Below are 24,255 nucleotides of genomic sequence, written 5' to 3'. Positions count from 1 at the left end.
CTCAAAAGCCTTTTGTATCTTTAAGAAACCTTTCCCTATTAAAAAGTTTTGCATTTAAGTTTCTTTAATCCACCTGGAATTGATTTTGTTTTATGCATGGTGTGAGGTAGAGATTCCATCTCATTTTTTTCCAACATGGACATCCAATTGTTCCATAAAAGAACATTTATAGAAAAGTCCACCCTTTCCCCAGTGGCCTGCAGCACCACCTCTGCCGCATATGAAGATTCCATATATGTGTGGGTCTGTTTTTGCAGCCTGTTCTAGCCCATTGGCCTATTTATCTATTCTTGGGCTAATATCATACGGTCAACTTGTACCTTTTTAGGCTCTTAGCACCTCCTTGAATTAGAAGAGCTAGTGGCTTCTTGAGAGCAGATCCATGTCTTATTCATCCTTGTGTCCCTCTCATCACTCATTACATGAACATCCATGTCATGCTTTTGTTTGCAAAGACTTTCCCACACTCAGTCTCTTGGGCTCCTGAGACTCCCTTATGCAGAAGAGGAAACTGAGGCCCAGAGGTGAGGTGATTTGCCAAGGTCACACAGACAGAAGGTGTTCTTGTAGGATTTCGAAGCCACCTTTCCGTCCATCCCATTTTGCCTAGGCTCTGAAGACCTCTACTTGATTCTCCAGCTCATCTGGTGCAGAATTTTCACTTTTCCTTCCTTCTTTCAGCAAGTAGATCCTGAGTGAAGTGTGTGTGCCAGATCCCATTTCTGGGGGGCTCTTCCCGGTACTGGAGACCAGTAGGGAGAGTGGGACCTCGGGTGGGCATTTTATGGGAAGTCTGAGGCCTGGGGTCAGCAGGAGGAAGACCCGCGGCTTTCAGAGTCGATCTAGAGAGCCCTATCCTGGGCGTGCCCTTGGAACCCAGGAGCTGCCTTGAGAGAGGATGCCGGCTTCCCTCAGGAATTAGAGGCTTCCTCCCGCCCTCCCGCCTCCCGAGGCAGGAATGCGAAGGATCAGCTTTCAGCAGAGCTGCGGCTGCCGTTCCGGGGAGCTCCCAGTGCAGGCCTTTCCTGAGCTGTCGAATTAACTGGTTCTGTCTGTCCAACTGGGAGAGCAGCTCTTGCTAAAAATAGCGCCCTGCCCAGCACGACCTACGCTCGCCGGGAGCCGGCAGCGACAGTCCCACCCCACCGGGAGTCCCCACCCCGGGCCTGGCCCACGTCCCACCCCCGAAGCCGAGGTCGGGGCCGCGGGCACAGCGTTGTCCCCACAGGTGCCGCGGAGGGTGGGAGGCCCGCGGGCCGAGGAGCGGCCGAGGCCGTCCGGGATGGGAGCCCGCAGCGCGGCCTCCCGCGCGCTCGCTTGGGCCTCCCTGCCGCTGCTGGGGCTTCCCGCCGGCGCGCTCTGCGAGGACACGCTTTGCTGCCGAGGTAAGGCCGGGCCGCAGCCGGCGCGCCCCTCGCTTTTCCCAGGCACTTGCTGGCGCCTCTTTCTCCTTCCCCACCCCGGGTCCGTGGCGGGGGGGCCGAAGGAAGGTGAACGCAGGCATCGGAACCCAAGCAGGGCTTGGGGAGAAGAGTCAGGCGCTCTCTGCAAGCTCATCTTTGGTTCGAAAAAAGTCTTAGTCTCGCCACCTCGTTTGAGAAGCCTTTGCATCCCCTTGGCCTCAGTCTTCCTATCTGGATTATGGGACAGTAAAATCGTCCAGCTTTAATTTTGACTGTGACCCCAAGAGAAATAGGGGAACCTGCTGAAACGGATCGCAAGCATTCTGGAGATGTTTGCCCGAACCCAGATGGGGTGGAGAATTTGTTGATGGGAGGGCTGGAGGTGCCCTCCCTGTGACCCCCACCCTAGACCCCCCCCCCCGCCGTCCTCTCCCGGAGCTCTGGACCTAGCATCAGCCCACGGCCCCCGCGGGTGGAGATCAAGGCGAGACGCACAGCAAAGTTTAAGAGGTCAACGGACGCGCGAAGATCCTTGCGGGAGAGGAGAGTGTGGAGTGGAAGAGGGGTGAGCAAGGCAGAGTCGCAGCCCACTCCTCAGTCTGGTATCTGCATAGTCCCTGGGCTAAAGCTGGGATTTTACCTTTGAAATCCCGGGAAAAGAGCGCAGTCCGGCCACACAGAGGGGCTCAGCAAGCTAGCTGAGCCGGGGAAGGGGAGTGGGTGTGTGGCCCGGCCCAGATCTGGGGTGCGTGCTGGTGTGGGATGGGAGGGGGCGTGTGGCCCGGCCTAGATCCGGGGCAAAAGTGGGGACCGGGAGCCTGTGCCGCGAGCCGAGGGGATCAGCGCTGCCCAGTCCGTCCGGGGCGGGTGGTAGCAGCGGGGTCGACTGGCCAAACAGGTGCGCTCTCTCCCCTCCCCTCCCCGCCTCCTCTCAGTCCGGGCCCAGCGGGCGGAGCTGCGGGTGCCGGGGCCTGCGATTGGCGGGGTTGGGCTGGCAGAGTGGCCGGGGGAGCCCTGGAGCCCAAGCACCGCGGCGCAGGCGGAGGCGCGGAGCCGGCCAGAGCGCGCTACTGCGGGGTCCGCCGCCTGCCTGGCGGGGTCCGCCGCCTGCCTGGCCGGCTCCGCTCCGTTGCGCCTGGCTGGCGCTACTGAAACTTTCCTGCGCCCCGCGACCTCGCCACCTCGTGACTCTGGCCCTGTGCTGCTCGGGCTCCGGTGCCTTTGGGATGGCAGAGCCCAGCGGCCAGGCTGGCGAGTAGAGGTAAGAGCTAGGCCCCCCCGAGTCGGTATGAGGGGGCCCCGGGGGCTTGCGGGGGTCCTAGAGGGATCCGGGGTTCGAGGGGATCTGGGGACCCTGATGGGTGGTATAGTGGTGCCTGACTGAGGAGTGGGCTGCGACTTTGCTTTACCTACCCGTCTTCTACCCTACAGCCCCCTATGCCGCGAGGATCTTTGCGTGGTGTGTTGACCCTTTAAACTTTCCTGGGCGCCTCTCTAGACAGCTGGGTCCTTGGGAGAGAACCGCGCGGTGTTACAAGGGGTGTTACAAGGAAGGCAGCCGCAGCTGGGGCTCGCAGCCGGCAGGGGTTGGCTGGGGGCTTTCTGCAGCCTCCCAACCCTAACAATTCCAAGTTGTCTCCCAAAACCTCGGACCTTCCTCATCTACTCCTGGGGGTTGATGTTTGGGCAGCCACTCCTCTCTGCCCGGAGCCAGGCACCCCGGGGCACCCAAGTTTTGGGTGTTGTTTTGTTCAACCAGTAGCCACTCCTCAATTTTCAGGGGGGCGGGGTTATTGAAGTGAGATCTCTTTTCTGTTTCCTGGGCTGCCTGGAACCCTACCCTCCAGAAAACATCTTGAGCAAGCAGAGTGGGAACAGGGACCAAAGCCATCTAGGTTCCAATCCCCAGCCTGGTAGGAACACCGTGGGCTTTTCTTGTTTCTGAACGGTCTATTCTTTTGAGCTGTCTGGCTTGAGTCATATGGAAACTGCGCCTCTCCTCTCCTGCCCTCTTTTGCTACTTAGGGGGGAAATTAATTTTGATTGAGGGTGGATAGGCAGGTAGCTTGTCACCTATGAGGATCATCCTTTTTAATGATCATCTTTATTTCCCCTCAATGTCAAAGCCAAATGCCTTTCTGTTTTCTTGACCTAAGACGGTACACCTGAGAGTTAAAAACATACCAAACACAGGCTTTGGAGCCTGGAAAACCCCAGCCCTGCTGTTCATTAGCTGTGTGTCCTTGGGCAGGTTTCCTAACCTCTCTGAGCTCAAAGTTCCCACCCCAGGGGGATGTGGTGAGGCTTTTGTGAGGTTAGGCATGGAAGGCATCTGGCTCATAGGACAACAGCCTTGGACTGCCAGTCTGCATCCTGGAGCTTGGGCCTTCTTGCTGCCTGAGGGACCCAGACCCTTTGTGACTCAGTTTCCTCTCCTCTCAAAAGTTGGTGTGCACCAGCCCCTCTTAACCAGCCCTTTTGAGAAAAGTAGACAGATGCATATACTCTCCAAGGCATATGATTTCACTGGGTTTGTAAGCCTCAGATTTAAGACAACCCCATCCATCCCCCTCCTTGTCATGAATTATTCGGAAGATATAAGGCCTTCTGTCTACCACTGATCTCTTCCCATCCCATTTGAATGCCTGGAGGTTACAGTTGTAAATATCAGGGAAGTGCAAGTGCACTAATTAACCAGCATGATAGGGAGAGGGGCTGACCTGTAGAACCTGGGCAGAGTCACCTTCAAGATCATCTAGCCACCCCATCCCTATTCTTCCTTCCCCGAAGCTGCATCTCCACCTGGAGAGCATCTAATCTTTTTTGCTGGGATCCTTGAGTGGCAGCCCACTAGGCAGCTGGTTTCATGATTGGGCAACTCCAGTCTGTTAAAAAATTCTTCCTGTTTGGAGTAGAAATCTGTGTCCCTGTTACTTCTACCCACTGGTTCTAGTACAACCCTTCAGGCATCTCTTATTGGCTCAATTATTCACTGTGGTCCCCTGATGCCTGGCATTCTGTTCCTTCCCTGAGGCGTTCAACACACTGAACTGAGTCTGGCAATGATCACAGCACCATTTATTGAGTGTTTATTATATGCCAGGTCGTGTACTGAGAGCTTTTACACATACTATTTCTGTGCAGCCTTAAGACAGCCCCATGAGGTGGAATCTTTTCTTATTCTCATTTTACATATGAAGAAACAGGTTTAGAGAGGTTAAGAGACCTACCCAAGGTCATACAACACATAAGGAGCTAGGCTGCATCCCAAAGCTAGCATCTGCCTTTATCGTTACTTCCGTCCTGTGCTGGCATGCGTGTCCACTGTGCCCACACACTCTGTGTGTGTGTGTGTGTTTGTGTGTGTGTGTGTGTATGTCTCAGTCTGTGGTGTTTCCTGGCAGTGCTTTTCTCACAGTCACCTGGGGCCCCTATTAAAATGCAGATCTTTCACCTCTACTCCAGACTTAGGAATCTGCACTTTTTAAAACTCCCCAGACCATTCTCATGCACACCACAGTTTGAGAACCACAGCCCCAAGGTATGCTTAGGGAAAGAATGTGGCATGTGGGTTCCAGGAGATCTGAATTCAAGTCTTGGCTTCACTCCTTTTTTTTTTACTTATTTGTTTGTTTATTTATTTGTTTATTTATTGGCTGCTTTGGGTCTTTGTTGCTGCGCGCGGACCTTCTCTAGTTGCAGCGAGCGGGAGCTACACTTCGTTGCGGTGCGTGGGCTTCTCATTGCGGTGGCTTCTCTTGTTGCAGAGCACGGGCCCTAGAGCGTGCGGGCTTCAGTAGTTGTAGCACACGGGCTCAGTAGTTGTGGCTCGCGGGCTCTAGAGCACAGGCTCAGTAGTTGTGGCACACAGGCTTAGTTGCTTCGCGGCATGTGCGATCTTCCCGGACCAGGACTCGAACCCGTGTCCCTTGCATTGGCAGGCGGATTCTTAACCACTGCGCCACCAGGGAAGCCCTTGGCTTCACTCTTTTGAACTGGTTACTTTCCCTTCCTGGGACAAGATGTTATACCCCCAGTATACGGGGTGACTGCTGTCTGTGATGGGCTGTGGAAGTCTCCTGGGTGGATGTCACACATTATGGGGCAGGCCCTAGGAGGACAGAGTGCCCTGGTGAGGCCTCTCCTGCCACAGTGGATGTGCATGGCCACAAACCCGTGGCTCCTAGGAGGCCCTACTCGTCACCCCTCCCCCCATCTCTCCAGACATCTGGCCTCTGCTTTCTAGAAGGACTGGTGCACCTTGGATGAAGCTCTGGTGCTCAGATTTCTTAGCATGGGTGGTGGGGACCCCGGACAGGTGGGCAGGACTCCCCTCCACACACACCTCTTCCTCCTCCACGGCCCGTGATGGCCTCTGATCTCCCAGACAGGAAGTGCTGTGCTCCAGCTTCTGGGGGAGGGGAGCGGGGTAGGTCTGCCGTGTGTGCATTGGTGTTTTAAATCCAGTAGAATTGCATCCTTTCCCCGGAGGGCTGCTCTGCTGGTCCGTGGGCAGCTCTAGAGAAACAGCTGACCTGCGGCTGGCTGGGTAGGGCTGGTGCCGGGAGGGGTGTGGGGTAAAGGAATCGCCTGCACGGGCCTCGGCTGGGTCCCAGTCCCGACCTCCTAGCCCTGCTGTACACAGAGCACTTGTTTCACCTTTATCCTGTTTGATCTCCTGAAAGCACCGAATTAGTAAACACCCATTCTATGGAAGAGGTCATTGGAGTCCAGGAAGCTGCAGTGACACGTCCAAAGCTCTACCGTCTGGGTGCATGGGGGAGATGGTAAAGTCGGAACTTGAACCCAGGCCCCTTGGCAAAAAGCACAGGTCTTTTTCGCGCTGCCTCCCACACCTCATTGTTTTCTGCCCCACCTGGTCGTGGCTTTGGTACCAGAGTCCTCGCCCGGATGCTGGAAGACCTGGGTTCTGACTGGGCCACCACTGGGCTGTGTGATCCTGGGCAGGGCTGGTCATCCCTTAAAACTTTAGTTTCCTTGTCTATAAAGGGTGGGGGGTATTTGGTTAGATCTCTGAGATTCCTTCCAACCTTGACATACACAGGTTACCTTTTTTGTTTTTTTGCATTTCTGGAGGCAGGGCGTGGGGTTCCATGATGGGCTCGGGGCATGGGTGAGTTGTTGGGTGGGGTTGGAAGGCAGAGTGCTGCACTGGGGCTGGTTATGAAACCAGTCGGAAGGGCTTCTGTGGGCTCAGTGTCCAGGGCACTTGGGGAGCTGGGGTGCAGGGGGGCAGCAGGAGGGTGCCCGGGGCAGGGTGAGGTGGCTTACTCTGAACACTGCAGGGGGGTGATGGTGGGAATGACTGGGGATGTGGATGGGAGCTGAGGGTGAGCTGGGGCCCCCGTAGAGCCCCTCTGTCAGCCCAGGACAACCCTGGCCGAGAGACCAAGAGAATGTCGTAGTCTCTAATCTACCTCCTGAGCCACTGCATGTCTCTCCATGGGGCGTCCCCAGCCTTCCTTGAGTCCAGCCCCTCCCAACTGGAGTCTGTGTCAGGACTGAGGGGCTTCCAGTGGCCTGTTCTCCATGCCCAGGGCGGGTTCCCAGCAGCCTGGCTTCCTAAAGCAGGCCCTTGTCAACCGCAGCCTCTGCCAGCCACCTGCCCTCAGCTCCCCTTCCATCATGCCTCTTTTTCCCTCCCTGGGGGTGGCTCCCTGTCACCCTCCCACGGGATCAAACCCATGCTCTCTGACCTGGCCATCAGGGCCCCATGCCTTCTCCCACTTCCCTCCCTGCCTCTTCTCTCTCTGTTCTTCAAGCTCCACCTGTGACTCCTGTATGCTCTTCTCTCTCAACCACTGCTTCACTGCCCAAATTCTAACTGCCCCTCCGGGACTGGCACAAATGTCACTTCTGCTCGGTCTCATCACTAAGGGGGAGACATCCCCCTGTGCGGTTCTGGTTTGTAGCTCTTATCAACTCCCTTGCTTCACCCTTTGTCATCAGCTTGTCCGTTTCCCGAGATGGGTTCTGAACTTCTTGAGGGCCAGGCCTGGCTTTAATTCTCATCTCGGTGCCCACGGAGTGGGTGGGGCCTGGCGAGGGCCTTCCTTGGTCTAGTAAATGCTCATAAAGCCTTGTAGAGTTGGACTGGCTTGTAATCGGGCTTGGTTTTTATGCTCCTGGCTCAGAGCTTTTTGCCTGCACCCCGCTTCCCCACGCAAACAGGTGGGGGTCCTGTCTGTCTGGGCTCTGGGTTAAGCTAGCTCCAGCCAAGGGATGCACAGAGGGATGCCTTTGGTTTTTGGAAAGACTTTCTGCCTCCTTTGGCTCGTTCTTGCTATCTAAGAAAGTCTATTCTGGCTATGTGGCATCAAAGACAGAGAGGCCTGGAACCAGGTCTGAAAAGGGTACCTTGTCAGCTCCCCTGCCTGCAGGCTGAACTTCAGGTCTCAAAGGAGCATAGCCAAGATTCATCTGATTCTCTAGAATTCAGAAGAAAGTTTGTAAAGTATTTACAAAGGGTCTGCAAGGTTATGCGGATTGTGTTGGGGGCCCAGAGACATGGCCCCAGAGGCACCCAGGGATTCCCTTGACTTTTCTAGGGATGCACAGTTCTTTGCAGTCAGAATCTCCAGGGAAACTGTCTGTCCCTGCGTTCAGTGAGGGTTGTTGAACTAGGAGGAGGCTCTCCATCATGACGGCTCCCCATTCAGAATGAGGCTCTTGTGTTGGGGTCATTTTCCCTGCTCGTATCATTTGCTGAGAGTGAACTTAGGCAGTGGCAGGTGGGCGAGGTGGGACCAAGGAGAACAGGCTTTAGTCAACACCCACACAGCGGGGCCAGGTGACCAGGGAGGAGCTCTCTGTCCCCAAGGAGGGAGCTCCCATCTCCTTGTAGGTCACGGTGGCTATTAAAGACCCATCTTGGAACAAGGTTCAAGGGATGCTGAGGGTGCTGGAGGGAGAGAAGTGAGATTGATGATAGTCTGGCTTTAGGTTCAGATGCTGCCCAAGTCCCTTGCCCGATTAGAGGCTGGCGGGGGCCCTTGAAGTCCTGTCGCCTCCCATGATGCCCTTGTTACTGAATGTCCTGCTCACTTTTGTTTTCTCTGTTTACCTGTCTCCACCCTCTGCCCCTGGACTGAGCATTTTGGCACAGGTGCCTCAGGGTTGACTCCTCTGGGCCACCCTAGGTCGCACCTCCTCAGAGGGGGAGGGGAGGGAGCATGGGGGTAAATGAATAAGTAAATGAGTGAATGGTCCTTCTCAGCATCTTTGGTGACCCTGTCTGACTGTCACCGGCTGGAGAATATGTGACAACTGAGTCCACCAGGAAATGGCCATCTGACGGGAGCAGTGAGGACCCAGCCAGACATAATGGAAGCTGGCTCTGGATGGAGCCGGGATCTCGGAACCTTTCCCATCCATCAAAGCTGGCGCTGCTTCCACGAGGACAGAATTCCCAAAAGGCTCCGCTGGCCCCCTGATAGGGATCTGCAGGGTGTGTGAGGGATTTGCTTTTCGGCCAGGATGTAGGGAGTTAAAAATAGGTATCCTAATCCCTCAGGTCCGTGTCAGACTTGAGGCTGCTCAGGGCCCTTCGGCTCCATTATCTCACTCGAGTGGCTTGGCAGCCGCTGACGTGGGTAGAGGTCGGGCTGCCCACTTTATAAAGGAGCATGGGGGGGGCGTGCGCCCAATTTCTGCTTGAGGCTGTACCCAGTATTTGGTGGCAGAACCTCGGTCTGTTCCCTGGCCCCCATGCGAGGAGCCCAATTAAAGTCTGAAGTCCACAGGCTACAGGAGGGAAGGGGGTTGGTTGAAACAATAGGGGTAGATTACTAAGCAAAGCAGCAAGGAAGACTCAGGCTGGATCAAGGCCCCAGGGGTTGGGGAACAGTGGGAGGCCGTAAGTGCTGGAGCAGGGGTGTGTGGGGAGGTGGGGGTAGTGATGAGAGTGAAGCAGAAAAGTACCATCGAGACCCCAAGTCGGACCCCTTGAATGTCATAATAAGGCGCGTGAACATGATACTGTAGGCAAAGGGGAGCCATTGAGGATTCCAGAGCACAGCAGTTACTGCTTTATCAGAAGTGCAGTGTGGTGGTGTGCTCCCCCGGCTTTGCTATGGGTGTCTTTTTATGGTGTTTGGTAGAGCAGATTTTTTGTGCGGGGGGCGGGGGGGATTTTTAATTTTTTTTTGGCTGTGCCACGCAGCATCTGGGATCTTAGTTCCCCAGACCAGGGATGAAATCCGTACCCCCTGCAGTGGAAACACAGAGTCTTAACCACTGGACCGCCAAGGAAGTCCCGGTAGAGCAGATTTTTATTTAAATCCTCGGAAGACACCCTGTCCCTCCCCACATCTCCTTCTGGAACCTGGTACTGTAGAGGAGGGAGAGTCTCATTTTCTGCTGCCTCTGGGTTCTGGAGCAAAGTCTATATCTGGGTTTCTCTGCTTCTTCCTGTTTCTAATCTAGGTTCTCCTGGTTGTCTGTCTATCTGTCCTTGCCGTGGTTGGAGGAATTAAAGGAGAGGGAGGAGGCGGTGGCTGAGGTTGAGGGAAGGCTCTTCTCTCCTGGCCTGATTCATTGAAACTTTTACAGGCTGCGCTAGTGCCTCCTTGCCCCTGGCAAGCTCCCACACCACCAGGCTCTCCTTACACACATTTTAGTGCCCTTTGTTCTCTAACCCATACCTTTATTAGCTCTTTGCTCTTTCCCCAGATAGGGGGAGACCCTGGTGGGCAGAATGGGAGGTAACCAGATCTCTCAGACCATTGAAAATCTGTCGTCCGCCCATTTTAGAGTTGGGCAGACAGAGGCCTGGGTTTGCTGGGACTCAAACCCGATCTCCAGCCCCGTCCTGGTCTTTGGCTGCAACACTATTGTGCTTTTCAGAGTCACTCTGCTTCTGAGCTCCAAGCGCAGGGATTCCCAGCTCTGTGTAAACCCTGGTTCTACAGCCTCGGCTCCTCCTGGGGCTGGGAGCCAGCAGCGCCAAGCCTGCGGGTTCCCGGCGAGGGCTCTTGGCGTTGGCTTAGTCACAGGGATGAGATCACTACTCACCTCGGGATGGGGGAGGATGCCAAGGTTTGGGAACTTGCACTCTGAGCCACTTGTCGATTTTGTGTGTGTGTGTGTGTGTGTGTAAGAAAAACAAACCTGTGGGTTGGGACTTTGTACTTGGCCTGTGAACTGCGGACCTGGAAGCTGCTGGGCCATGACAAGCTCCTGGACTGTGCCATCTCACAGATTCCAGGAGAGTGGCTCTGTGTCGAGAGAGCTTGAACCTGGTGTTAGTGTTTGTTCTGTCTCATCCTGGCTCTGTGCAAGGGGCAGGACCTCCCTGGGCTGTAAAAATCATTCCTGGCAGCTCACACTTTCTGAGTACTTCCCATGAGCCAGGATCTGGGCTCAAGACTTTCCAAGGATCAGCCCCTTTGATTCTCACAACAGAGCCGTGAGGTCCTGTTATCGTCTCCATTTTGCAGATGAGGAAGCTGAGGCCCAGAGAGGAGGTCACCCAGCTTCAGGTCACCCAGCTTGGACAGGGCAGAGGTAGAGTTCGAATGAAAATCTTCCCCACTCCACAGCTCGAGGTGTCAGTCACTGTGCTTCTCTGCCCTCCAGCTGCTGGGCTAATTCCTGTGGGATTGTGAAAGCATAAATACCAAGAAATTAGGTGTGATTAAGCAGGTAAGGAGCAGGAAAGGGGTGAATGAGGAATCCTAGATTGACATCATCCCCCATATGCCCCGTCCAGCACTGGCCACGAGCAGTCAGAGATGGAGAACAGAGGAGAGCAGGTACGGCTGTATCCAAGCTCCAGGAGGAAAGGTCACATTAAGCCATTCCTGGGCCTGTCTCTTTCCATCCCCTGTAACTGTTGGCTTTTTTGATGTTAATTCCTTTCCTATCCTCCCCCAGCAGGTGCCTTTAAGGCGGGATGGTTGCTGGGGTCATTTCCCTTTGAGCGGAGTGACCAATACTGTGTTGATTCAGATTTGGAACAGGGGTCTGTTGTTGGCTGCTGAATCCTGGGCTTGGGATGGGAGGTGGGGAAAGAGCCAAGCAGCTTGTTCCCACCCCAGAGGGGCTTGGTATTTTGGAGAGGCTAAGGGTAGGGGCTAGTCTGGGGTCCATTAAACAGACCTGGACTGGAGTCCTGGCTGCTCCGCCTACCAGCTGTGTGACCTTGGACAAAGTTACCTCACTTCTCTGATCCCCAGTATTCTCATCTGTAAATTGGGAATAATAATAATCCTTATCTCCTAGGGTTGTTGTTAGGCTAAAACTAGACATGGAGCTAGAGAACACAGTACAATGTCTGTGCCTTGTAAACACTTAACAAATGCTAGTGATTTTGTTCTTACTTATCACTATTTCCATTATTATTACTGAGGGCCTTCTCAGTCAACTTTACATTGGTCTTGGGATACTCTGGCCAATGCCCTTTCCAGAACTTACTGCCTCTGGGAAGGCAGTTTTGGGTATGGAAAAGTCTGATATAAAGAGACTATATGAATTACTTATTTATTTTTTCTTGTAAAGATACAGGGTGACTCAAATCCACCAAACAAAAAGGTTTTTGAATGTGGGTTTTTCAGTGAGCTACAGGGATGAATAGAGAAAGGGTATGATAGAGGAAGAGATTTCTTTAAGATGCTGGAAGTTTATCTCTTGCACAGCGTTCACATTACACTAGAGCTTGTTTTTGCCTGTTAAGTTGCTGAGGTGAGTGTATGTTGAAGCAGCCCTGCTGGGTGAAGGGGGTGGGTGGAGAGATTCAAACCAATGTGAGGTTTGGCTCCCCCCTCCCTCCTGAGAACCTCCGGGGTCCACTCCTAGGGAGAAAGCATGCCCAGTCTTGGAGAGGCCACAGGTTGGTGTGGGGAGGGTGACATATCACGGGGGGCTTCCTGGAGGAAGTGGCGCTGGAGGCGGCTGCCCTGGTTTCTGCAAACAGGATTGCAAAATCACTTCTCCCAAGCTTGCCTGGGTCTCTGTGGCAGCCCTGCAGCCCGGTCAGCTGGGAGGCCCCAGGCCTGGCAGTCAGGACACTTGGGGAGGGGGGGCGATGTCCAATCCTGCCTCAGTTTCCCCCTTTAGACCTGTACATCCCTAGAGCCCCTTTATCTTGGGCATGCCTTTAAAAAGGGAGAGGAAAGGTATGGATGAAGATTTGGGTTTGAAATCAGAGCTCAGTTTGTCACTTCCATTGTGTGCCCTCAGGCAAGTCATTTCACTGCCCGTGCCTCAGTTTTCCCATGTGTCATACGAGGATAATAGTGACCCTCACGTCACCGAGTTGTTTTGAGGCGTCGGTGAGGTAATGCAGGTAAAGTGCTTATCACAGAGCTGGCTCAGGGTAAGTGCCTGTCATTAAAAACTGCTGCCTGCCTGCTGTTGTTTTTAGCTTGGGACACACCTCTTCACCCTCGCCTCCCCTCCACCGAGTTCCTGTTGTTGACATCCTCCTCACCAACTAGCGCAGGGATTTTAAGTATTTATATCCTTGCTGGAATTTCTTTTTGCATTGTCTAATTACCTAATTGAATGAAGGCAAACAATTTCACTTCCTTTCCTTTGCAAGCGCAGGAAACCGCTGGTGCCTTCTTTTCTGTGATTGAGATGATTATTGAAATATTTGATGATGACGATGACAACGCCTTCCCGCCTTGAGAGGCCTGCTCCCTCTTAGAATAGCTTAATGGGCCCCATAAATCAAGCTGTAGCCACGTGCTTGGGAAACATACATCTTGTTGAGGATGTTGATGGTTTGGCTGCTGTTTCTTTGGGTGCCAGCATGCTGTTTTGGCACCTTCTTGCCCGTTCCTGGAAGGATGGTTGATAAGACATCTTTTTAAATATTCAGAACTAACGACCTGTGTACGTATTTGGGGAGGACTGGCCGATGGAGTATAAATCAAAACCAAGGCATAGGGAGAAGGTGTCACATGGCAAGGAATCACTGACTCTTCACACCTTGCTGGTGTTGGTGGCGTTGGGTTCTGCCCTGCCCCTCGTGGCTCTGGGGCGGAGAAGTGCAGTGGTTAAGGGCATGGGTTCTTTTTCTACTTTTGGCCGCACCTCGTGGCTTGCAGGATCTTAGTTCCCTCACCAGGGATTGAACCTGGGCCCCAGCAGGGAAAGCGCCGAGTCTTAACTACTGGACTGCCAGGGAATTCCCAAGGGCATGGGTTCTGAACTTGATGTCCTGGGGGCTTCCAGTCCTTGCCCTGTAACTGTATAAATTGTATAACTCAGTAACTGCATAAATTGACATAGTCATTTAACTTGTCCTTGGCTCTGAAGTGAGGGGTATAATAGATCCTGCTTCATAGGAATTGTAAGAATTGTTCTACACATAATGCTAGCACATGGTAAGTACTCATACAAGTAAGCCATTGTTTTTATTTAAGGATCTTAAAAAAATCCTTACTGTGTTCTTTACTCCAAGACCCTCCCCATTTGTTTTACCTCATTCTGTCCAGATAACAACCAGAACAGCATGCCCAGGCTTCTCCCACCTCTGGGCTCCTGCTGGCCAGTCCCCTCTATTTGGAATGTCCCTGTCTTTGCCCTTCCTTGTTCCTTCAGAACTTATCTCAAGCACTGTGCCCTCCGTGAAATGTTCCTAGAGCACCCCCGCCCCAGCCAGTCCCCCTTAAATGCCTTATTACATCCTTGTTATGCCTTTTGTCTGCAACTATTGTTGGCCCAGGTATGTTCCATGGAATGGCAGTCTGGAAGATACTTTGTAAAAAAGGAGTTTTGGAAAAGGCTGCATACTTGATGCCTGTTTGTACTGTACCAGCCCACAGTGGCAATTTTAAAGGCTCTGAGAAGTTCTGCAATACAGAAATCTGTCGAACTTTGTTTGCCCCAGAACTCTCCAAACCTCTGACCTTTGGACACTTTCTTCCTGGAATAACTATTGACAAAGCTTTGTGACCTTCTTGGGGGATGTGGTGTTGTAGACATCTATATAGTAGTTTGATGGTATCTCCCCATTTGACAGTCAAGGAAACCAAGTAACTGGCCCCAGGTAAACCTGTGTGCGTCTCCATCACCTCCTGGATCAAGTGCAGGTCCTTTATGTGGGTGTTCAGGGCCAGGTGGCAAGGAAGGGCTGGCTGTGACCTGCTCTCAAAGAGCATTTGGCCTTGTTGAGAGAATGAGATGGACACATGAAACAGAGAGAGGTTAACTGCCAAATCATGCATCCCTGAGCCTGCGTGTAACAGGAGCCCTGGCAGAGTCCGCATCCCTGCCCAAGGAAGGACACGAGAGTCAAATGTCCTCTGGGAACCCAGCACTGTCCCCAGCGCCTGGGACCCCGGAACTCGGCCCCACCTGCCTCCCCCAGCGATCCCCGTGGATTCCGTGACTCCACTGTGCTCTGGTCCCGCGGGGGCACAGCGGAGGGAGGGGAGAAGAGGCAGCAGAGAAGAGAAGAGCCTTCTGTTTATCAATGCACAGTCTCCCCTTCCTTTCTGGGGAAAAAATGCTCTCTTTCTGATTCCTCTTTTATTATGGGAAATTCTCAGGGGAGCAGTTACCTGACAGTGGGAATTATCTGCTGTCTTTATTCTAGTGCCTGTCTGCCTAAATTCCTTCTTGGAGTAATTGATTTTGGTGATTCAGAGCTGCTGAATATTGTTTTAGGAGAGGGTGCCGGTGCGGAGGCAGGGGGATGCCCACAAAGGCGTTTTCAAGGGTGTGTGGGCGGCCAGCGGCGCTGCTGGTGGTGGTGAGGGTGGTATGGTAGATGATACGGTTCTTGCCTTTGAATTGGTCCCCTCTCATACTGAAAGTGCATGGGTTGCACGGGAGCTCACTTGACTGTGGAACTGGGGCAGGTTTACTGTAGGAAAAAGAAGAGCTGAAAGGTAAGTGTCAGGTCTGATGGGTTCGGTCACCCCTCACCTTGGACGTTTAGTCCTGGCCATTGGCCCCAGCCTGACCCTGACCCTGGCTGTTGTCATCTGGCCTCCCGGAGGGCCAGGGAGACAGTGGCGACTCCTAGGAGAGCCTTGAAGGAGAGCAGCTGCTGTGAATCGGCCTGCCCTTTCCTCTGGGCAGCCTGAGGTGCTGGCTCTCGACCCTGCTGCCCGGGGCACTGCTGTCCCCTGGGAGGGGAGGGCAGGTCAGGGTGCCTGCTTAGTGGGGATGCTGAGAAGGGCATGAAGGGAGGATCTCAGCGTGGGACTGGGAGGTTTATTTGCTCAGTGGATAAAAAGGCAAGTGTGGGCATTTCCTCCCAGAAATGGCCCCCAGCAAATGCCCAGAAAAGGCCCAATTTCAAATGAGTGAGTGCTCTAGACGTGGAAGGGAAAGCCTGGACCACAAGGTTCCTCAGGTTTCTCACCTGGAGCTTATATGGAGGGGGCAGCATGGTACAGGGGCTTCAGTGGAATCTCTCCACTCCCCCACCCCTCCCTCACCCAGGGAGAAGGAGGGTCCAGCCCCAGAGGTGGCCTGTCCTTTGTCATAACCACTACCCTCCCCCCCTCCCTCCGTGAGGCCTGGACACTGCAGCTCCCTGCCTGGGGGTCACATGGCATTTTCCTCCCCATTTTACAGATGAGGAAGTCGAGGCCCAGGGTGATCTGTCCAAGTTCCCACCGCACTCCCAGTCTCCTGACGCCAGGTCCGGGACCCCTAGGGGCTGTAGTGGGGGGGTTGCGAGGCTCAGCATCAGCCCAGCGCAGGAGGGGATGAGCCCTTTGAGGGGAGAGTGGTTTCTCTTGTTCCATCACCATCTTAGTTGGAGTTGGTTCTGTGACTGGTTCCTTGAGTCTATGTAACCATCCGTTAGACTGGGAAACTCCTGAAGGACAGGGACCCTTTGTCACCCTGGGATCACCCCTCAGTGCCCAGCTCGGTGGGGGCGGGGGTGGTCAGCCAGGGCTCTTTCAGGCATAAGAGGCAAGGATCCCATCAAACTGGCCAAATTTAGAGGGATGTTATGGGCTCACATATCTACAGAACCCAAGGGAGCGCAATGGACCGTACTGAATGAGTTAGGGTGTGATATCTGCTTCTCTCCTCTCACTCCACCCAGTTCTAAGCTCTGTTTCTCCACTGCAGTGGGAGTGGAGGAAGGGGGTCCCCAGGGAAAATTGGGGCACTGGCCCCAGAAGAAGAGGGAGCAAGCACAGGCAAAAACCACAGAAAGCCCAGAAACACGATGCACATGTCATGAATGGCTGGTAAATTCAATGGATTTTTGTAGACACTTTTTTTTTTCCTCCAAAGAAGGAATTTACATTGGAGGCACATCATATCCTAGAACAAAACCAAGCAGACCCTGGGCCCTGAGAAGGATCTGAAGCCACAGCTTGGCTCAGCAGGAAAGAGCGGCATAGTTGATTAGTGAAAGGGGTCTGCGCCTTGCTGGGAGAGGCAGGGTCTGCGTGTGCTCTGAGGGCCTGGGTGCCATCCCTCGTTGGGTCTGGGTTTTGGTGTTATAGGTGCTTTTAAGGTTTGAAAACAATTGGGTTGAAACTAAATAATGTCGAAAGACTCCTCCAAACTTTAAAAGACCAAATACGTGTGCTTGGAAGCCCTTTCTGGCCATACATAATACTATCCTACGGAACCGACAGATAAATTATAATGAGATAGGACATGATGAGGGGTGATTGTTGGAGGCTGTGGTTCCTGGCACTCTGAGGCTCCAGGAAGGCCTTCTTGTCCTTTGACTATGACATCAGTGAGCTGCACAGCTCCTGCCTGCAGGGGCACATATTTATTGAGTGCCTACCATCTGCCAGGCACTGTTTTAGTTTGAGTGCCTAGTGTTTATCACTGTTTACCAGATTGAGAACTGGTATGATTTTAGGAGCTCCTGTAAACCACCTCTGGTGCCTGAAATTCCACCATTAGTGGTTGATTTCTTTGGGTTAAACATTGCCCTTACTAGCTTAGGTTCTAGGTACTAATGGGATACTGAATGTGGATCTCATTGATCTCTAAGCCCTATTTGGGTTGCAAGTTATTATTTGGAAGTGTGGAGATAGAGGAGTTAAACAGGGGACCCGGATATGACATTGGGCTGGTGGTGGAAGTCAAGATTTGCACGTTGTACGTCACTGTGCCTACCCCACCCTGGGCGCTAAACTTAGCAACAGTCAAAAATTTTAGTCATCAAATCGTTTTTAGCGGTCATTGTTTTCCAAGTTTGGATCCTAAAGGCAGAACAAGAAGTAAAGGTCCTTCCCGCCTCTGGCCCCCCGCTGCAGCCTTCCAGGTCCTTCCGCTCAGATGGGCGGCTCCTACTGTGGCCGCCAGGGCCAGCTGCTAGAGGAAGTTGCTGGAGCCACCCTCCCACTCTTCCCAGCTGGAAGAACAGTTGGCTGCCCCTACCTGGTCACCTTCTGGCCCCTAGGAACCCCTTCCCCAATGACAGTATCCGCCACTGACCAGTCAGCAAATGCTGACCCTCCCCCCCACCCCATGCAGTGGTTAAAAGTATGTGTGGGATCTGGAGTCCGACTGGGTTCAAGACCAGCTGGGTGACCATACCACTCTTTGCTGACTTTCCCGTCTGTAAAATGGGATAACAGTACCAACCCCCCCCAAAGGATTTATGCAGGTGTCATTGAGATAGATGATCACGTCCCTAGTTCAAGACCTGGCACGTGAAGGAAACTCTACATGGGATCTTTTTTTTTTTTTTTTCTCTTTGCCGCGCCATATGGCATGTGGGGGTCTTAGTTCCCCGACCAGGGATCGAACCCGTCTTAACCACTGGACTGCCGGGGAAGTCCCGATACATGGGATCTTTGGTGATTATAATATCATTACTGTTCGGGGCCTCAGCCAGCCTTCCCACGGTGGGTACCAGCCTCCAGCTGCCCAACTCTTGCCTTCCCAGACACTGCACCTCCTGGCCCTTTGCATGTAGATGCCTTCTGACCCTCGGAGGGTCCTACCCTGGGTACCCTCCTCGCACCTGGGAACCCCAATCACGCTCAGGGTGTCAACTACCCCCGAACCTGGACTACTTCCAATCCCGACGTCAAGTCTCTCACTCTAATCCTCCCTCCAGAGTTCCAGATGGAGAAGTGATTTTTACCAGATGCTCTGAAGGCACATCAGCTGGTCCAACATGGAAGTCCTGTTCCTTCCACTAAAACCACCTCTAACCACCCCTTCCTCCCACCCCTAACCACCCCTCCCCCAGCCCCGACTTCCTGCTTTCAGGTGAAGGCTGCGCTGGCCAGGCCCCCCGGGCCGGGGAAGCCCTGCCTGGTGCCTCCCCTCCTTTCCCTCCTTCCTCCTTCGTGAAAGACCAGTAGTTCCCTTGCCCACTGGTTCCTACCTCCATCGCTGCCCCCACTGTCCACTAGGCGATGCCCCAGCCACCGCCTCCTGCTTCCCCCTGCACCCCACCTCCAGGGGACCTTTCTAAACCCAGGTCTGATGGAGTCACTCCCTCCCCAGAGTGCGAGGGGGCTCTGCTCCCCCATCTCTCTGTTGGGAGGTAATATTTCCACTTCTCAGGGTCGGGGCTGCCGGTGGATTGAGCAGTGGTGTGGGTGAAAGCAAAACAGAGGTGGACAAACTAATAATTAACAGATGTCAATTGTTAATAGCTTAAAAGTACCACCAGGCCCCAGCCCCACCCCCAGGCGGGAGGAAAGCTCACAGTCACTTGGCCCCTTGGACGAGATTGATTCCCAGCCAGCTTGGGACAGGGTTGACTGAGAAAGTGACAGGTACCGTGGGGTGTGTGTGGGGAAGGGGGGCGGGGTAAGTCCCATTGCCAAGGCCCCTGGGCTTTGACTGACTTTGATTCCCAGGGGTCTTCTTGGGACGAAGACAGTGGCCGCTGAACTAAAGAGGAAGATCAGATGGGTAATGGGGAAGAACCATGAATCTGTCCATAGTCCCGGTTCCCCAGTTTCATCCAGATCCAGGCTGCCGTCCTCTCTTCTGGGTGACTGCAGGATGCTTCTAACCGGACTCACTCCTTTGTTTGCTCTCCCACAGTCTGTTCTTTACTTAGTCACCAGAGTGCGTGTGGTTTTTTTAAATTTAAGGTAGATTGGTTCAAGTTGCTCTTACCTCCCACTGCCCTGGGAGCCACATGTAACCTGCCCTTGGCCCTGAGGTCTGGCTGGCCTGTCCCGGCTCACCTCCCCTTCCCCGTCCTCACCACTCTTCAGCCTCGCTGATCTTTCCTTCGGTTTTGTCCACCTCTGGTCCCCTCTCCTCCTTGGAATGTCCCACTTCAGCTCTCACCTGAAATGACCTTCCTCCAGGACCACGTGTCTCATCGAGGGTGACCCTTCCCGTGATCTGTTAGTCTCTGCCTCAATACTTGTTTTTTCCTCTCTAGCACGCATCACAGTCTTAACTTACATGTGTGCATACATGTGCGTGTGTGTGTGTGTATTTATAGTTTTTTTAATGCTTGTTTTTGTTTGTTTCACAGGACAGAAAGCCCAGGAGGACAGGCTCTCTGTCTGGCTTTTCACCATTAGCATTTGGCGGTTTCTGGTACATAGTAGGTCCTCAGTAAATATTTGTCAGATGAACGTATGAATGGGTAAATGGAGGCCTCAAGAGAGGCAGACCCTTGGCTAGGGTGACCAGCCGTCTCGATATGCCCAGGACTGGCCGCGGGGGAGGGATTTCCCTGGGACTTTCAGTTTTAAAACCACTATAGTTGCAGGGAAGCCAGGATGAACTGACACCCTGCCCCTGCCCAAGTGTCCATTCCTGGAGGACTGATTTTCGAGGTCCAGATGCTTTTTAATGTTCACAGTCTTTAGAAGGAGTCCAGGGCAGATGCATTCCTAAGGACAATGTGTGGATGCCCGGGGGTGGGCACTGGGGCTGCTGGGCAGGTGGGCTGCCCCTCCCCACCCGGCTGCTATCGGCCCCACCTGAGCTTCACGCCATCCCTGTTAAGCTTGTGGCCAGCTCCTCTCGTCCCGTCTTTGCAGAGGAGATTGAATTGACATGCCCAAGGTCAGCTCCAGATGGCCAGGCCAGGGGCCTTGTTCCAACAGCATGGCTGGACCCCACTAGGGCTGCCATAAAAAATACCACAGACGGGGTGGCTTAAACAATAGAAATTTATTTGCTCATGGTTCTGGAGGCTAGAAGTCCAAGATTAAGGTGTTGGCAGGGATAGTTTCCTTTGAGGCCTGTTCTCCTTGGCTTGCAGGTCGCTACCCTCTTCCTGCCTCTTCACCTGGTTGTCCTCTGTACACGTGGGCCCCTGGTGTCCTTTTGCGTGTCCAATTTCTTCTTATAAGGACACCAGTCAGATTGGACTATAGGCCCCACCTCGATGGCCTCGTTTTAACTTAATCACCTCTTTAAAGACTTTATTTCCAAACACAGTTACATTCTGAGGTACTGGGGGTCGGGGCTTCAACATGTGAATTTTAGGGGAACACATGTTGGCCCATAAGTCACGCTAGGCCTGAGTGACCACCTCGAGGGTGGTGGTGTCAGGCCAGTGGAGCTTCACCCAGGGCAAGAGGCCTCCTCTTCTTGGGGGCTGGAGGACCCCAAGGGTAGGTTTTCAGCCTTAAGGCTCGGAGTTTCCTTCACCTCTACACTGTTCGGCTCTTTCTATTCCTTCCACATTTGCAAATTCTCTCAAGAGAGAAACCGTTGGCCGTTCTCTCACCTGCCTGGGGCCAAGCCAGGTTGGCTGGTTTTGTCTGGACTGTAGGCCCAGCCTCCAGCCTCGAAGCTTGGGGGTTCCCTCCTGGTGCAGCCAGCCCCCTGCTTACCTCAGAGCCCCATCCTCCCTGAAGCAGCTCTTCCAAGCCGAGTGCATGGCTCCCTGCCCCTGTGCCCCGGCCCTAGCCAGGCTGCCTGGAGCAGGAGTCCTGTTCCTGGCGGCCCCAGGACTCGTCAGCACCTGGCACACTGTAGGATTCACGGGGTTTGAGGAAAAGAGAAGGAAGGCACCTTAGGAGCGGGCTGGGGTGGCTGCTGAGAGCGCTGGAATAGACTGTCTACAGACGAGTCCAAGCTGTACCGCTTACTAGGTGACCTTGGACAAGTCAGGTCACTTGTCTGAGCCCTGGTTTACTCATCTGTAAAATGGGGAAGTGATAATAACTACCTTCCGGGATTGCTGAGAAAGTGAAATGATAGGAACTCACTTGAAGGATTTCACATGGTGCCAGCCATGTACTAAGTGCTCCATGAATGTTAATTTCTGTTATTTGGGGACCTAGTGGGTTTGGAGAAGAGCATGCCTCTGTAACGGGCCTTCCTGGGCAGCTCTGAGGCTTATCATTTCCTGCCCCATCAAGGGCATGGTTGGGGGCCGAGGGAGAGGGGGCCCTGGCTTTGCCACCCAGCCCCTCTGTGATGTGGCTGTGTCCCTCACCTCCTCTAGGCTTAACTGTCCCTGCTGGTGACGATAAAGATGAACCCTTACAGGCTATGGCCCTTTCCCAGGTCCCTGGACAGCTCAGTAGCCATACAACACCCTGGGAGACAGGTACTGTTATATTTTCCCCCTTGTTTTGCAGAGGAGGAAGCAGACGCTCAGAGAGGTGAAGTCATTTGCTCCGGGCCACACAGCTGGTGGCTACAGAGCCAACTGGGCTGCCTCCAGAATGGCTGGTCTCTGAGCCCCCTTGGTGCTGAGGTTTGGGTGTGGGCTCTGGGGCTGTTTGGGCTGACAGGATGACAGGATCAAGGAGGGTTTTTTTTTTTTTGCTTTTTTTCCTTCTTTTTTCATTGCGGCTGCTCTGAATTCTGAGCTGTTGCTCCCTGAGGCCACTGGAGACAGGCAGACTGGCCCGAATCTGGCATATGCAGCCCTATTTGATATGACCTGTATGGTGTTTGTTTTAAAATGTGCACGAGTTGCTTACATATAATAGTCAGGAGGTTTTCAAAAATTAAAATCTGGTAGCTACTCTTGAATCAGATCATCTGGCCATTGTGGACCTGCTTTCCAGTAGCCTCGCTGTGGGCTGGGGCGTGAGTACTCCTTTTTTAAAAATAATTAATTAATTAATTAATTTTTGGCTGTGTTGGGTCTTTGTTGCTGTGTGCGGGCTTTCTCTAGTTGTGGCGAGTGGGGGCTACTCATTGCGATGCGCGGGCTTCTCATTGCGGTGGCTTCTCTTGTTGTGGAGCATGGGCTCTAGGCACGCGGGCTCAGTAGTTACAGCACATGGGCTCAGTAGTCGTGGCTTGCGGGCTCTAGAGCGCAGGCTCAGTAGCTGTGGCGCACGGGCTTAGTTGCTCCGCGGCATGTGGGATCTTTCAGGACCAGGGCTCGACCCCGTGTCCCCTGCACTGGCAGGCGGATTATTAACCACTGTGCCACCAGGGAAGTCCCGTGAGTACTCCTTTGAGTCTGGCTGGCCTGCTTCCCTCATTCTCTTCCCTTCCTGGCTCCCACTGGCATTAGCCCTTGAGATGCCTGAGCTGGATGAGCTACAGGGCTGGGCAGGTATTGCGAGTGTGGGCCTGGGAACCCCTTTGGGGAGCTCCCTGCTGCTAAGGGAAGGCAGAGTCATAATTCAAGGCAAAATGAGTGGTCCCGGAGAGATGTCCAGACAGTGGTTGGGGCTTTTAGAAATGTGTCCAGTGGGGCATGTGCTTAATGAGCTCCGTGCCAGGCACTGGCCAGCCCTGGAGGCTGCAAGGAGATATTGGGGACACAGACTATCCTCAGAAAGTCTGCATCTCAGGGGGGGAAGGTGCCTGGAATGGGCTTTCAAGGAGGATGTTATTTGAACCTGCACAGTGAAAGCACAGAGGCGTTCTAGGCAGAGGGAGTAGTGTGAGCCGAAGTTCAGAGGTGGGACCTCAACAGGCCTCCCCAGTTTGAGCTTTAATTGGGCGGGTCCACCTTCCAGCCCCTCCCCACGTGGGAGCCAGGCTGGAGCTTAGGACTTGCCGGAGAGTGATGAAGGCACAGGGAGATTCAACTTGGAGCAGCCCTGACTTGGGAGGACAAAGTTCTGTGTGTTTTCAAATGTCTAAAGGCTTTTAATCTCTAATTCTCCTTTTAAAATTGACTTTATTTTTTAGAGCAGTTTGAGGTTCACAGCAAAATTGAGCAGGAAGTAGAAAGAGTTCCGTATTCTCTGCTCCCCCCACACACACCCTCCTCCACTATCAACATCCCGCACCAGGATCTGTTTTTTAATATATAAGAACGGCCTATTCCATGATTTAAAATAAAGTCATTCCAGAAGGGAATAAAGTGAAAACTAAACCTCTCCCCTTGCTTGCCCCCCACTCAACACACACACACGCACACACACACACACACAAAGCACGCTCCCCAGTGTAACCACTGTTTATTTTTGGAAGACTATGCAGGAACCTGTTTCCGTGCCTCCGTGGATGTGTGCATCCAGGGGGTTGTCCCACGTATCCTGCACCTTCACCCTGCAATGCCCCATGTCCGCACATGCATCTCTGCTTCCCGCTGCAGGAGGGCGGCACAGAATTCCATCTTCCGGAGGGGACCGTAATTGATTCAGCCAGGCCCCCCAACGATGGACATGGATGTGGTTTTCAGGGATTTTTTTTTCCTGCTGCAAACAGGGGTACGGAAACATCCTTGTACATCTGTTCTTGTGAGAGTTTATCTGAGGGATAGGATGGAGAAAGATTATATGAATTTAAAATGGACATTTTATGGATTTTAATTTTTTTTAATTTATTAATTAATTTATTTTTGGCTGTGTTGGGTCTTTGTTTCTGGGCTTTCTCTAGTTGCGGCAAGTGGGGGCCACTCTTCATCGTGGTGCGCGGGCCTCTCACTATTGCGGTCTCTCTTGTTGTGGAGCACAGGCTCCAGACGCGCAGGCTCAGTAGTTGTGGCTCACGGGCCTAGTTGCTCCACGGCATGTGGGATCTTCCCAAACCAGGGTTC

The 24,255-nt window shown here is 53.4% G+C and overlaps 1 protein-coding gene across 2 annotated transcripts in view; it reads left to right on the top strand.

Moving 5' to 3' along the window:
• The first annotated feature begins 1,248 nt into the window (after positions 1-1,248).
• Positions 1,249-24,255, top strand: part of DAB2IP (DAB2 interacting protein) — a 170,718-nt gene continuing 147,711 nt past the window's right edge. Inside the window, exon 1 of one of the 2 annotated variants that reach the window (XM_061199979.1) lies at positions 1,249-1,385. In XM_061199979.1, the coding sequence (XP_061055962.1) occupies positions 1,283-1,385 (103 nt within the window). In that variant the 5' untranslated portion in view covers positions 1,249-1,282. Of the gene's footprint in view, positions 1,386-2,464; positions 2,665-24,255 lie in introns of those variants that run through there. The other variant, XM_061199984.1, reaches the window with a different exon arrangement.

The sequence above is a fragment of the Eubalaena glacialis genome, chromosome 9 (assembly GCF_028564815.1).
Source record: "Eubalaena glacialis isolate mEubGla1 chromosome 9, mEubGla1.1.hap2.+ XY, whole genome shotgun sequence".
In the NCBI taxonomy this organism is placed as follows: Eukaryota; Metazoa; Chordata; class Mammalia; order Artiodactyla; family Balaenidae; genus Eubalaena; species Eubalaena glacialis.
The sequence above is the reverse complement of the archived record's forward strand: the minus strand, read 5'-3'. Positions and strand labels throughout refer to the sequence as shown.